The following is a 15,985-nucleotide window of genomic DNA, read 5'->3' on the forward strand; positions in this document are numbered from 1 at the left end:
CATGTTCTCTTGGCAAAACTCTATTAGCCTTTGTCCTGCTTCATTTTGTACACCAAGGCCATGCCTGCCTGTTATCCCGGTGATTTCTTGACTTCCTACTTTAGCATTCCAATCCCCTATGATGAAGAGGACATCTTTTTTTGGTGTTAGTTCTAGAAGGTGCTGTAGGTCTTCATAGAACCGATCAACCTCAGCTTCTTCGGCACCAGTGGTTGGGGCATAGACTTGAATTACTGTGATGTTGAATGGTTTGCCTTGGATTCGTACTAAGATCATTCTATCGTTTTTAAGATTGTACCCCAGTACTGCTTTTCCCACCCTTTTGTTGACTATGAGTGCTACTCCATTTCTTCTGTGGGATTCTTGCCCACAATAGTAGATATGATGGTCACCTGAATTAAATTTGCCCATGCCTGTCCATTTTAGTTCGCTGATTCCCAAGATGTCGATGTTCAGTCTTGCCATCTCATGTTTGACCACCTCCAGCTTACCTTGATTCATTGATCTGACATTCCAGGTTCCTAAACAATATTGTTTTTTACAGCATCGGATTTTCTTTTCACCACCAGACACATCCACAGCTGAGTGTCCTTTCGGCTTTGGCCCAGCCACTTCACTCTTTCTGGCTCTACTTGGAAATTCCCTCTGCTCTTCCCCAGTAGTATATTGGACACCTTCCGACCTGAGGGGCTCATCTTCCAGCGTCATCTCTTTTAGCCTTGTGATACGTTCTATGGGGTTTTCTTGGCAAGAATACTGGAGTGGGTTGCCATTTCCTTCTCCAGTGGACCACATTTTGTCAGAACTCTCCGCCATGACCTGTCCGTCTTGGGTGGCCCTGCACGGCATAGCTTATGGCTTCACTGAGTTACGCAAGCCCCTTCGCCACAACAAGGCAGTGATCCACGAAGGGGCAGGGTCAATTAGATGAGTGTCAATTTCAGTTGCTAATCTTTAAAAGAGGGGTGTTAAATCTCTTTCAACCCAAAGGCAGAATTCAATTTCGGAGAAGCTCTCAAGGGCTTCTTTCCAGTGGTGGACAAGCTGAAGGCAAAAGGAACAGGGCCCAGAATACCACAAATACCACCATATTTTAGCTTAAAGCTCTTACTGCTAGTAACCAAGACTTAGGTGCAGCATTTCAACCTTTTAGAATAGGTAGTTAACTGTGCAAAAGCCAGGAAACCACCAAGTGATTGGTGCCTGGGGGAAAGGGGTGGGGCCAGGGAAGGGGGATGTCGCCATCTGGGGTACCCTGGGAGACCAGATTGGAACTCCAGGTGGGCCAGATGCACATCCCCATTTATAATTTACAGGCATTCTGGAAATTGTCCAGCAGGAACCAAATTTATATTCAACTAATATAAAAGAGTATTTGAGGGGAAAGATTTTATTCTGGCTTTTTATCCAACCCACCTTTATGTGAAAGGAGGTTCATTTGGCATGTAGATGTATTGGTGGGTAGAGATTTTCTATATAACTTGAATGTTTGTGTTTATACATGCAAAGGTTTGTTCAATAAATAAAACTACCTATTTTATGATATTGTGCAAATGTACAAATTGAGAAATACAGCTTGATATAGAGAAGTCAAGCGCTCTAAGATTGACTCAAACAAGGATTTTAAACAATATTTCATGGTGTGTGTTTTTCTCATACTGATGCTGTAATCATATAGCCACTTACCTGGAGTAAGTGCCATTTACTTTTGAATAAACATGTATAGGATTGCATTTTTGAAAATACATGTATAGGATTTTACTGTTTCATATTGCCACTCAAAGATTAGTAAAAGTATTTGATTCTGCCTTTTTGATACCATTGCACTGTGGACTTTTAAGAACTTGTGGGATCTCTGTTTTGCTATCAAAGAGGTGATAAAACTTATAGACCTGGTTCGCATGAAACAACAGCCCACTGTGGGTTAATTCACCTGTCGGGGCTGTTGCATCATGCTGGGTGTCCATGGGCTCCATTTTTGCATGGCACCCATGGGTGCTCGGCTTGCTGTGACTTGTATTGTGTGAACCCAGGTGGCAGTGATTGTTTGAGGGTTAGACAACCCTCAAATAACCCTAAAACAAGCCATGGGTTATTTATGGCTTTGTGGAACTTGAGCCAACATGACATAGCCTTAACTGTGGTCTTAAACCAGCAGGATTTTAATTATATTTCCCTGGTTTTTAAAAAGGGCAGTATTTATTACAGTGTTGTGAAAAAAACACACAAACACAAACAAGTCATTAACCGAGTAGATATCTACAAATGAATAGATGTGTCCCTGTATGTTCAGAATCGGTTATTTCTGAGTAATCTTGCACAAGATTCCAGCATAGTTTTTTCCTTTTCCTCCCTCTCTTCATCAGTGCTCAGTCAATCAGTGAGAGTGATTTGCTCACCTTTCAAAATTACCTCACTCTTATCTCAGTTGACAGTTTCCAGCTACGCCTCCCTAACTGTCAGAATGCGGACAGGAACACTGGAATTCAAAACACTGGGGGACTGGCAGCATTCCAGCTTCAGAATGAAACTGAGCATGCCCGACATAACTTCGCCAGCAGTTGCTACCATAGGCTTTCATGTTGCGGCAGAAAAACTTTGGTAACTTTTAAACCACTGGTCAGAATTTCACAAAAGCAATGAAAGGTACACCTCCTCAACAAGCCTGAATAAAGTACATTAGTAGTTTCCCTCAGAATTTGAAAGAAATACATGATATGCTGAGCCACAGCTTGGAGTAAAAAGTACAAATGCGTAATTTTTCAGCCCTTTTGAACTTTTGTGGCAATTTGTATTGGATCGGTTTGAAATTTTGCACAATTGTAGACCTCAGGTAGATTATGGATACTCATTTTCAAGTTATTAGCTCAACAGATGTCATTTTTATAAACAATAGAATTTTGAGGTTTATAATGCCCTGTGATGGGGGTTTATGAAACGTTTTTGAATTGGAAAGTTTTCCAATACAAATTAGGTTAATTTGCATAGGAAAATTTTCAGTTTTCACTGGAAAATGTTCTGATGCCCTAGAGCAGGGGTGGGCATCTTGTGACCCTCTAGAAGATTTGGCCTACAACTCCCATCATCCCTCTCCATTGGCTATGATGGCTAAAGCTGATGGGAGCCATCGGCCAAAGCTTCTTAGGGCCACAAGTTGCCTATCCCTGCTCTAGAGGGATCTAATTTAATGTCTAATTTTTTTTACTTGCATTTAGTGAACAGAGCCCCATGTTAATTTTTTGGCCCAACGAACCCCAAGTATTTGGCGTGAAATATTTGAGGAAAAAAAATAGGGTGCAATCCTATGCATGTTTAGACAGAAGAAAGGTCCTACAACTCGCAGCATTCCCTGGCTCGGGAATGCTGGGAGTTGTAGGACTTTTTTCTGTCTAAACATGTATAGGATTGCAGCCTTAATGTGATTTAAATGTTATATTATGTAGACTTTTTGTTGGAGTACTTGTAAAAATTTAAAGACAATAGCATGTACTTCCCTTGATTGTTCAATTTTAAGAAAAACACACACAGTGGTACTGAAAACCGTTGACACACTAATTTTAGCATCCCAAAGAAATGTGCATGATATGCTATCAACCACTTTTTCAACGAAGTTCAGCTGTCTTCCACTAATGTTGTTGGGACATCTTCACCTTCACTGTCATTATTTATTAGTTCCATTTCACTCTGAGAAATAGATGTATTTCAATGATATAAATGTATTATCTCATATACCTGTTAAGGATAAACACCTGACATTAATTGCAACTTTGAAACCGCTAAGATTGCTTAATATTGTATTTCCAGTTGGCTTATATTCATTGTTACTAACAAACATATGAAATGGACATTTTTCTGCAGAAAAATAAAGCAGTGGAAAATTGTCTGTTTAGGAAAATTCTCTGCTCCACATCACTGATGATGGCAGAACCTCTTTTTGTGACTCCCTGTTAATATCCCTTTCTACAATGCACTGTCTACTACATGTGTCTTCGAGTAGACTGTTCTAAGCTCATTAGACAAACCCGTTAACTAAAACGTACGTTAATGATGGTGGCATAATGGTAGACAGCTGAGCTACATCATGAGAAACGCCAGGTTGGATGAATCACAGGTCAGAATTAAGATTGCCGGGAGAATTCTCAACAACCTCAGATACGCAGACGACACCACCCTAATGGCAGAAAGCGAAGAGGATCTCAAGAGCCTCTTGTTGAGGGTGAAAGTGGAGAGTGCAAAAGCTGGTTTGAAACTCAACATTACAAAAACGAAGATCATGGCATCTGGCCCCATCACTTCCTGGCATATAGAAGGGGAAGAAATGGAAGCAGTGACAGATTTTACTTTCTTGGGCTCCAAGATCAGTGCAGACGGTGACTGTAGCCATGAAATTAAAAGACGCTTGCTCCTTGGGAGGAAAGCTCTGGCAAACCTAGACAGCATTGTAAGAAGCAGAGACATCACCTTGCCGACAAAGGTTCGTCTAATCAAAGCTATGGTTTTCCCAGTAGCACCGTATGGCTGTGAGAGCTGGATTCTAAGGAAGGCTGAGCGCCGAAGAATTGATGCTTTCGAACTGTGGTGCTGCAGAAGACTGTTACAAGTCCTCTGGACTGCAAGGAGGTCAAATCAGTCCATCCTAAAGGAAATCAACCCTGAGTGCTCATTGGAAGGACAGATAATGAAGCTGAAGCTCCAATATTTTGGCCACCTAATGCGAGGAGAAAACTCTCTGGAAAAGACCCTGATGCTGGGAAAGATTGACAGCAAAAGGAGAAGGGGACGGCAGAGGATGAGATGGCTAGATAGCATCACCGATGCAAATAATATGAACTTGAGCACGCTCCGGGAGAGAGCGCAGGACAGGAAGGCCTGGCGTGCTATGGTCCATAGGGTCACGAAGAGTCGGAAACGACATAACGACTGAACAACAACAACAAGAAATATTGAGTGGCTACTTGCTGGTATTAGGGTTTTTTTCCTTTTGATTTTATACAACCCCCTTTGTTTCTTCACCATCATTTAATATCTCAGGTTGCATATTTTTATAGGAAGAGCAGAGCACTGAATACATCTGTCTTGTTGATTCTAGAAGGAAGCTGTTCAATGAGACTCTTTGAAGCTGTTTATATGCTCAAATTAGTCTCTCTTTTCTTTCTATCTCTTTTACTGTCTACTGCTTATTCTTTGGTACTGGTTGAGTCATGTACTTTGGTGTAATGTTGACTAGGCTTGACCATTTTTCTTGTACTGTATAGATTGCTTTCTTAGCCGAAAGGAAGAAGTGTTTCTGTGGCTAAAGGTTTTAACAGTTCTATTTCTAGATATGCCATGCCAGGCACAGGTGACAGTTTTGATGCTTGCTACAGTATGTGCATATTCTTGAGAAGATGAGGTAATAGTATCAGAACTTTAAGCCACCTAAAAGTAAGTCCCATTAAACTCAGCAGGGCTTACTTCTGAGTAGACATGTATATGATTTCACTGGACAGCCATGCTTTTAGACCATAAGCCACCCAATTATAGTGTTTCCCATCCACAGCTATTTTGGTTCTTTGATATGCATCATTACTACAATGAAAGTGGGAATATGTGATAACTTAGAGATGTGTGTGACTTCATAATAACAGGAAATTTGTACAGCATGCTATGTGGCATTGGCAGTGGGATATCTCTAGCCCTTCTGCTAGTTATGGCCAAGTTGTCTTTAACATCCTTTACTAAAATGTGAATGTTACTGTCGTTAAAAATTACCTTTTTAAATGAAAAGCAAAACACCATATTAGGCAGCTGACATTTAGAGCTATTCATTAACAGTCTTTAATAATTTCGTGTATCAGCAAAGGGGAACCTTAGCTCTGGGATAGAAGGGCTGCTCTTATCTGGCCCTTGAAACTCCACCGTAGTCCCTATTTGGCTTCGTGTTATGGTCAGTACAGAGGCTAAGGATGCATCTAGGTTAACTGTTACCTACAACTGCCTTGTTCTGGAGTGAAGGAAAGGATTGGTGTTGGGACCAGTGCCTTTTAACTTGTTCAGACATGATCTGAAGTTAGGGGTGAGCAGGGAGGTGGCCAGGTTTTGTGTTGGGATGTTTTAGAAGTGAAAAAGCTAGTGGGTAATGTTTGATCTGCATGTCTATGCACTTGGTGCACATCAGGCCAGTTCGTATCATAATTTGCAAAGATCTAATTGATACCAAAGTATTTAGGGTGGTTAAAACAGAAAGGGATTGTGGAGAGCTCCAAAAGGGTCTCTCCAAACTGGGAGAATGGGCATCGAAATGGCAAATGCGGTTCAGCGTAAGCAAGTGTAAAGTGATGCACGTTGGGGCAAAAAATCCCAACTTCAAGTATAGCCCGATGGGATCTGAGCTAGCGGTGACTGACCAGGAAAGAGATCTTGGGGTTGTGGTGGACAGCTCAATGAAGATGTCAACCCAGTGCGCAGCCGCTGTAAGAAAGGCAAACTCCATTTTAGGCATAATTAGAAAAGGGATTGAGAATAAAACTGCCAACATCATACTGCCCGTATACAAATCTATGGTGCAACCACACTTGGAATACTGTGAACAGTTCTGGTCACCACACCTAAAAAAAGATACTGTAGAGTTGGAAAGGGTGCAGAAGAGGGTGTCAGGAGCGCCCTAGCGGCCTCTTTCAGTAGACTCCAGTAGCCAACTCAAGACACAGATGAAAGGATTCTTTTCAAGGCTTTAATCCTTTTACAACTTAATTACTCTTTCAGATGCTAATCACCAGCGACTAAGCAAGGAACAGCAGAGTAGCTTATGCTCCGAGTAGGCAGTTGATCCCCATTTGAAGGAGAGTCACTTGAAGACCCTGAACTTATGGGCTAGGGAGAGATCCTCCCTCTTTCCCTTGGATCCACGGGAGGCGGCTGTTGCTTGCGTGCCAAACGGGCGTTACGCCTCCTTTCCGCACCCTCCATCGCTCGTCGCTCCCTGTGTCTGCGTCAAGCGTCTAGCAAGCCCCGTTCCTGCACTTTCTCACTGCTAGGATCACTATCTCAGGAATGCCGGCAGGAGGAATCTCTGCCAGCTGCAATGCCTGTGAGGGATGAGCTGGCTCCTCTCCCATGGATTGCTGCTCCTCCTCAGAAGCAGAACTGCTCTGCGGTTCTATCGGCTCAGTTTCCACCCTGACATCATCCCCGCTCCCATGAGGCCCCCCCTTGTGCTGTTCCCCTGAGGCCCCGGGTTTGTGAGGGTACAGCTGGTGGAAGCGCCTCAGCAGCAACGGAGCATGCACATTTTCCGCGGGTTCCCAGGTTCGCTCATCTGGCCCATACCCCTTCCAGTCCACTAGATTTGGAGGCGTCTGCGAGAAAGGCGGGAGTTCAGAATCTCCGTGACCTCAAACTCCTCCTCCCCCTCCACCAGCACTGGCGGTGGGGGGGAACTGACTGAGCGATGAGGGTCACCAGAAACCGGGGGGACAGCAAGGACTGATGAAAAACAGGATGGATCTTCATGGAGCGGGGGAGAGCCAGGCGAAAAACAACCGGGTTAATCTGGGCCGTAATCTGGAAAGGCCCCGTGTGGCGAGGCACGAGCTTCCTTGCAGGCAAGTGAGAGGGGAGGTAGTGGGTGGACAACCAAACCCAGTCCCCCAGTTGCAGAGACGGACCCGGCTGGTGCCGCTGGTCTGCAGAGGCCTTGTAGGCTGTCTTGGCTTGCTCGAGGGAGTCCCGTAAGAGGTGGTGTACCGCTCGCAACTCCTCTAAAAAGTCATGGGCCGCTGGCACCGAAGAGGGAGCTAAGGTGGACGGGAAAGCCTTGGGGTGGTAACCAAAATTGGCAAAAAATGGAGTTTGGCGGGTGGAAGCATGGCAGGCATTGTTATAAGCAAATTCTGCGAGGGGCAGCAAGGAAAACCAGTCATCTTGCTGGTAATTGACACAACAGCGCAAATATTGCTCCAGAGTCGCATTGGTGCGCTCGGTCTGACCGTCCGTCTGTGGATGGTGGCTAGAGGAAAGACAGAGCGTCACATGAAGAAGCCCAAGTAGCTCCCTCCAGAAATGGGCAGTGAATTGGGACCCCTATCCAAAATGAGACCCTCGGGCCATCCGTGGAGCCGGAAAACATGCACCAAAAACAGCTCCGCTGTCTCTTTGGCTATGGGCAACCCAGAGCAGGGGATGAAATGGACTATCTTGCAAACAAATCCACCACCACCAGAGTCGTGGACTTACCATGTGAGGGAGGCAAGCCAGTGATGAAGTCAAGGGAGAGCAGTTTCCAAGGTCCTGAGGGGGTAGGCAGGGGGTGAAGCAAGCCTGTGGGCTTGCCTGAGGGGGCCTTCGCCCGCTGGCAGGTTGGGCAGGAGGCGACATAGGTCTCGACGTCCCAACACACACGAGGCCACCAAAAATCCCGCGTCACTCCGTGCAGGGTCTTGGCGAAGCCAAAATGCCCAGTGGTGGGGGGAGTCGTGGCACTGATGGAGGACCTCCTTGCGGCGGGGTCTAGAAGGCACATACACCTGACTGGAATGGTAAAGCAGGCCACCTCACAAAGAGAAGGGGTGGGGGGGGGCAGAGGCTAGCCCCAATTCCTCCACTTTTGTGCGAACAAAAACATCCTGAGCCTGTGCAGAGTGAAGGAGCTCCTTCCAAGAGCGAGGCACCGCAGCTGCTGCCAGGCTCTGGGGGGGAAGAATCAGAGGGGGGGGGATTTCCCTCGCCCCCTGGCTGGAGGTCCGGGCAAATCTTAAGGTGGAACCGGGGAAAAAAAAGTGACCACCTAATCTGCTGCTGGTTTAAGGCACGGGCTGTCTGAAGATGTTTCAGGTTGCGATGGTCATTTCTAACTTTGACTGGGTGCTGCACCCCCTCCAGCAGATGACGCCAGGTCTCCAAAGCGGACTTGATGGCCAACAGTTCCTTCTCCCAGATGGTATAATTCCTCTCAGACATGTTCAGCTTCCTGGAGTGGTAGGCGCAGGGTTGCAACCCACCGCCTTCCTGATTTGGCTGAAAAAGCCCCGCCCCCACCGCAAAGTCAGAGGCATCAGTTTGCACCACAAAAGGCTTCCTCGGGTCGTGATGTAACAGGATTGGCTCAGAACTAAAAAGCTTCTTAAGTTCCTCGAAAGCTTGTTGGGCAGATGCCGTCCAATGAAAAGGAGATTTCCTGCCCTTAAGGAGGTCCGTGAGAGGAGATGTCAGCCGAGCAAAGCTGGGCAGAAACTTTCTGTAGAAATTAGCAAACCCCAGAAAACGTTGCAAGTCCTTCTTGGTGGATGGAGCCTGCCAGGAGAGGACAGCCTGGACCTTTGCAGGATCCATCCTGATACCGTCAGCTGAGATAATGTAGCCGAGATAGTCCAAAGAGTTTAGGTCAAACACATATTTCCCCAGCTTGGCATAAAGATGGTGCTCACAGAGGCGCTGGAGGACGGCGGAGACATGGTGTGGATGGGCGTGGGGGGCCTCAGAAAATATAAGTAAATCATCGAGATGCACAATGAGAAAAGTGTCCAAATAGTCCCGGAAGATGGCATTTATAAAATGTGAAAATGTGGGGGGGGGCGCAGGCAAGCCCAAATGGCATCACTAGGTATTCATACGCTCCATACCGGGTGCCGAAACAGCTCTTCCACTCATCCCCCTCCTGGATGTGAATCAGATTGTAGGCGCCACGCAGGTCCAACGTCGTGAAAATCTTGGCTCGCCCCAGGTGCTCCAGCATCTCAGGGATCAGGGGTACTTGTCAAGGATCAAGACCGAATTGAGGGCTCTATAGTCATGCACCGGGCGGAGTTCTCCAGATTTCTTGGTCACAAAGATGGTAAGGGCGCAGGCGGGGGAGGAGGAAGGGCGAATGAAGCCACGTTTGAGGTTTGTGTCCAAAAACTCGCGCAGAGCTCGAAGTTCCGGCTCCGACAATGAATACAGTCATCCAGCGGGGATGGTTGCCCCCGGAATGAGGTTAATGGCACACTCAAATGGGCAGTGTTGGGGGGAGCTGGTCGGCCTCCTTCTTGTCGAAAACATCCCAAAAAGCTGCATACTTCTCTGGGAGGATCACTGTAGCTGAAGAACTGCCAGAAGCAGATGAGGAGCAGGAGGAAAGGGTTAAGGCCTGGACTGGGACTGGCGCCTCAATGGGGAGGCAATGCTCCCGGCAGTAGGGAGATGCAAACTCCACTTGCTGAAGCTCCCAAGAAATCTGAGGATTATGCTTAGAGAGCCAGGAAGCACCCAGCACAATTGGGTATTGGGGAACCTTGGCCAAGTGAAACTGAATCTGCTCAACGTGGGACTGGGCGTGCAGAGTGTGAGTTGATCCTTGGAGGAACAGCCACCACCTTTGCTTGGTCATTGGAAATGATCAAGGGGCTAGAGCTTCTCCCCTATGAGAGAAGATTAGAACAGCTGGGATTGTTTAGCTTTTGTGGGCCTAACTACACTCAACATTAAATATGCATTTGAAAAAAGGGTGCTCAACACTGTCAGTTTTATTTTGAAGGAGAAGCAGTCCATTGGTGAGCAGAGGTGATGAAACAGTGACCCAGTTTGGATGATCACTGCAGCTTAAACAAACCATGGTGAGTTGTTTAAGCTGTGGTGCATGCCGGCATGTGCTGGGTTGCACCTGTCTCCTCTCTCGCTCACCATCTCTGAGCGCTGTTGCATGGCAAATTGGGCCTGTGGTATTGTCTAGAGAGACAGAATGAGCAGCCACCTCTGTCCACTCAGCCCCTCTCTCTGGGTGGGGGCCCATACAGAGTTGTTCTTGGAAGGAGCAGGCACCTCATCCTCTCACATGCATACCTGAATTGTCCCTCTTGCAGCACAGTAATGGGGGTTTTGCCCAGTAAACCAAATCCTCCCTCTTGTGCCACTCAGAGAGAGAGGGCACATGATCACTCAGCCTTTCTTTCTCTGGCAGCAAGGTTTGGGTAAGTCCCTTCTGTCTCCAGTTGCTCACCTGCTCTCTCCCTTTGTGACATGCTACCTGTTCGTTCATCCTCTCTCTTTGGGTGATGGAACAGGAAGGATTGGGCTTAGCTGGGCCACCTGCAGGAAGGGAAGGAGCAAAAAAAAGATGGTGGCCTACTCATTTGCCCACTGCTTACTCACTCACCCTCTGCTTTGTCACTCACCCTCTCCCAGTGTGAGAGCTGATCCTTGGAGGAACAGCCACCACCTCTGCTTGGTTACTCAACCCTATCTCAGCGAGTGATGTGGAAGATTAGGCTAGTTGGGCCCAGTCTCCACTATCACGCTTCTCAGATGCAGAGCACAGCGGAATGAGTGAAGGGATGAAGTAGCTGCTCTTTCTGTGATTAACACTCTTTACTGCAGCGCCCAACAAGACAGTTTGAGCAAGCACTCAGAAACAAGAGGCTTGGAGTACCTTCTCCATTGCTCTTTTCTAGGCTCTCCTGGAGAGCAGGAAAAAGGAGAGATTGCTGTTTACTGTTTTATCACCTCTTGTCATGAATGGGCTGCTTTTTCTTTGAAATAAAAGTGGTAGTGTTAAAATTATTTTTCAAATATGTGTTTAATATTATGTGTAGTTAAGCCCTGTGTGGTAGCCCAAGAATTGTGGAATTCCCTCCTGACAAATGGTCATTTGCCCCATCTGTACATGCTTTTTGAACATACTGTTTAGTATGCTATTATATAAAGTAATAGTTTTTAAACTGTGTTTATGATGCGTATTAAGGAATTTATTGTAGATTTGGTATTTGGTTTTTTCATGTTTATTTCCAATGGTTTTCAGACTAAAATGCATGCTTTACCCTATACTGATGCTGCAATCCTAAACATACAGTCAGGGCCAGAAATATTGGAACAAGGATAACTGTTTTGGCAGTTGGCCTCTGTACACCACCACATTGAAGTTAAAAGGAAACACACCCAAATGGGAGCAAAGTCAGGACTTTCAGCTCTAATTCAAGAGGGTTGACAAAAGTGGGGCACTAGCCATTCAGGAAGTACAGCCAGTGGCATACACACATACCCATCATTGGGGGCTCATAAGTAATGGAACGAATGGCTGACAAGCAGCTGCATGGCCAGGTGTGGCTTGTTTCCTGGGTACCCCATGACCAATCAAGCAGATAAAAGGCCTGGAGGTGCTTCTGTTACATTTGCATTTGGTAGCTGTTCACTGGAACCCCCAACATGAGGCCCAAAGAGGTGTCCATGCGAGTGAAGGAGGCCATCATTAGGCTGAGGAAACAAAATAAACCCATCAGAGAGATAGCAAAAACATTGGGAGTGGCCAACACAACAGTTTGGAACATCCTGAAAAAGAAGGAATTAACTGGCAAGCTCAGCAACAGCAAAAGGCCTGGAAGACCACGGAAGACAACTAAAGTGGGTGACCACAGAATGCTGCTCATGGTGAAGAGGAACCCTTGCACAACATGTAGCCAGGTCAAGAACGCTCTTGAGGAGGAAGGCATGTCATTGTCAACATCTACAGTCAAGAGACGGCTTTATGAATGTAAATACAGAGGTGCAACAACAGGGTGCAAACCACTGGTAATGCTCAAGAACAGACAGGCCAGATTAGCCTTTGCCAACAAACACCTAAAAAAGCCTGCCCAGTTCTGGAATAAGATTCTTTGGACTGATGAAACCAAGATTAACTGGTACTAGAATGATGGGAAGAACAAAGTATGGAGAAGGAAAGGAACAGCTCATGATCCAAAGCATACGACATCATCTCTCAAACATGGTGGAGGCAGTGTTATGGCACGGGCATGTATGGCTGCCAATGGAACCAGGTCACTGGTGTTTATTGATGACCTGACTGCTGATAAAAGCAGCAGGATGAATTCCGAAGTGTATAGGACTATACTTTCTGCTCAGATTCAGCCGATTGCTGCCAAACTGATAAGATGTCGCTTCATATATTGCAGATGGGCAATGACCCAAACATACAGCAAAAGCTACCCCAGAGTTTCTCAAGGCAAAGAAGTGGGATGTTCTTCAATGGCCAAGTCAGTCACCGGATCTCAACCCAGTAGAGCATGCTTTTCACTTACTGAAGACAGACTGAAGGCAGCAAGACCCACAAACAAGCAGCAGCTGAAGGCAGCTGCAGTAAAGGCCTGGCAGAGCATCTCGAGGGAGGAAACTCAGCATTGGGTCATGTCCATGGGTTCCAGACTTCAGGCAGTCATTGACTGCAAAGGATTTTCATCCAGGTATTAAAGGCGATCCTTCAGTTTGAAATGATGTTAGCTTGTTCCATTACTTATGAGCCACCAACGATGGGTATGTGTGCCCCGCTTTTGTCAGACCCCTTGGATTACAGCTGAAACTCCTGACTTCGCTCCCATCTGGGTGTGTTTCCTTTCACCTTCAATGTGGTGGTGTACAGAGGCCAACTGCCAAAACAGTTATCCTTGTTCCAATATTTCTGGCCCTGACTGTATTTGCCAGGCAGGGCATAAGCACCATCGAACACTGTGGAATTCACTTCCAAGTAAGTATGGATAGGAATGCACTGCGAGTTTCAGCACAGAACAAAATACGTATGGGTGCTGACCCTTAAACTTGTATTGCTTTTTGCTCTACTTTTATAGTTCTACCATTAGTAATTGAAGTCAGGAAAATGCTCTTTAATTAAAAGGAAAATGTGACGTTTAAATCTAGGAATTGTATTAAGGATAACATGTGAAATTGCTTCGAACTTAAAAAAATCCTATTTTAAGCTGAACCTAGCACTGCCTTCTATTTCTCCCACAACAGTTTTCCAAGATGTTTTTTGTGTTAGCAGCTCTTCACTTCAAAGTTCTTTAATTGACTTGAAGGAACTGTGACCAAGGACCTTCCCAGAGGGTAATAACAGGGCCTCTACAACTCCTGAAATTAGTGAGCACTTGTTTACAAGAGCCTCATGTTTGGTGTTCAGATGTACAATTTAAAGTAGACACTGCCCTGCCCTTGACACAGTCTTTCTGTTTTTCTCTAGGCATTGGATCAGGACAGAACTGCACTACAAAAGGTGAAAAAATCAGTTAAAGCAATATATAATTCTGGGCAAGGTAAGCTTCATTTCTCTAAATCGTAATACAGAGTTATTTAACGGTATTTGTAAATTGAGATTTGCCATTTACTGAATTTTAACATTTAAGGAATGTACCGATAACTGTCTGTGGATAAGGAATCTATTTGACAGGTACTGGCCTGATTCTTTTAGAGAGCTTTATATAATTTATCCTAACTAGTCTCTAGTGCTGCTGTGTCAGTTCACAGCTACTGAATTTCTTTCACATATCACAACTGTAACTGTGGAAATTGTTGGAAATTTGTAGTAACAGAACATAGGGTAGATCTAAATTTTGTGGTAGGCTTTGAAAATTACTTTCAAACTTCCTAAGTCTTTAATTGCACTCTTTATTGTGCAATTGTGTAATCAAGTGCTCGGAACAGATACTTAACAGAATATTAAAGTCACATGTATAGTGAATATTTTTAAAATACGTGTTCTAAAAAGTGCAAAATGTTCTAGGATGACTAAATTAAGTGTGTGTATTGTCAGGACTGGGCCCAGGCTCCCTGTTGAGTCTAAAGATTCCATTTCAGGGGTGGGGCTAGGAGAAGAACAGCTGGGACAGTGGGGAAGAAAATTCCCCAAGACTCTAGAAACCAGCAAAGAAAGGCATATCAATCAGGAAGGACAGGTACAAATACTGCCTTCTCCTCCTCCTGTGGGAAATCAGCTTCTTTCAGAGGGGGAGGAACGGCATGAATTGGCAGATGCAAGAGTCTGCCCTCAATCCAAGAGGGCAGACCTTATGAGAGGAGGTGCTCTGCCAGCTGGCCACCCACTGGAGGCAAAGGAGGGAGGCCCCACCCTGAAAGAAGGGCTCAGAAAGCCGTTCAGGTTCTGTGTAGTAGCCTACAGTTAGTTGAGTGGCAACTCTCTTCCCTACTGAAGTTTCTCTATCAGAGGACTCAGCCAGTTAGACCCTGAGGGCAGCCTCTAGATTTTACTGACTCTAATGGTTTGAAGAGCCACTGTTAGCTCAGTAAAAGAGTGTGGATTGCAAGTCAGTCTCTGACTGTTTTACTGCTCAGCAGGAGGGCCTGGAAATAGACACGTATAGACTATCCCTGAACCATGATCTTTGAAAGAAAGACAATGGCCAGGCAGATGTCTAAATGAGGACTACAAGCAGAGTATGATAGTGATATCTATTTAAAAAAATAAATGATCAGTATCTGGCTATCAGAGGTATATGGCTTCCGAAAATTGGGGTTCCACTTGTGATTCTAAAGATAAATATTATCTTGACAATCAAGATAATGATTGTTATCTTGACAATCATTTCAATCACCACAGTGATTAAGAGCATATACTTTGAGCACGTAAATCCTTGGTTCATATCTCACTACTGCTGTGAACCTGCTGGCTGTGTTCTCATATAATGATAAGCGAGAAGTCCAGAAATCCTGGTTTGTCATTCATGAGTCGCTTGCTGGTGTGTCCTGCCCATCTGCTCTTGCTTTGCTACTCCCACCAGCTGTAGCGACTAAAGTGATCAGAAGCTAACCAGGATGCAAAAAATTAGCCAAAAAATTATTGATTGAATTCTGAACCATGTTGCGGGGGAACAGCAAAAGAGGCTCCTAAACAAGCCAGTAATTGGAAATCAACTACAAATCCTGGCTTCAGATTCTAGCTTATTAGGGGAGCAACAAACTGGGAGTCCCGGTTTTGACATAATGCTTCCTGATTTGTTTCTGGTTACATTAGCTGCTCCTGCTGGTGGGAGGAGCCAAGCAGGAGTGATTGGTCAGCATGCATCAGCACGCTGCTAGTGAACGCTAAACCAGGATTCTCCAGAATTATGGCTTACTGTTATGTGCAAATGTGGCCACTATGTTGCCTGAGGTAAGTCTTCATCTTCATTTGTTATATTTGGATAATAGTACTGGCTTGTCTTACTTGGAGTATTGTAAGGATAATATATTTGAAACCTTTAATCACTTAAGT

General features: G+C 45.3%; 1 protein-coding gene across 6 annotated transcripts in view; it reads left to right on the plus strand.

The window, feature by feature from the left end:
• The window catches only part of ASAP1 (ArfGAP with SH3 domain, ankyrin repeat and PH domain 1), a 253,995-nt gene that overhangs the window by 129,159 nt on the left and 108,851 nt on the right, over window positions 1-15,985 (plus strand). For 4 of the 6 annotated variants that reach the window (XM_084848792.1, XM_084848795.1, XM_084848794.1 and 1 more), the window contains one exon: window positions 13,958-14,030. In XM_084848792.1, coding sequence (XP_084704918.1) covers window positions 13,958-14,030 — 73 coding nt within the window. Of the gene's footprint in view, window positions 1-13,957; window positions 14,031-15,745; window positions 15,884-15,985 lie in introns of all 6 variants that reach the window. The other 2 variants (XM_084848797.1, XM_084848796.1) reach the window with 1 other exon arrangement.

Source organism: Heloderma suspectum, chromosome 4 (assembly GCF_057233095.1).
Source record: "Heloderma suspectum isolate Gila_16-S chromosome 4, 16-S_ref, whole genome shotgun sequence".
NCBI lineage: Eukaryota > Metazoa > Chordata > Lepidosauria > Squamata > Helodermatidae > Heloderma > Heloderma suspectum.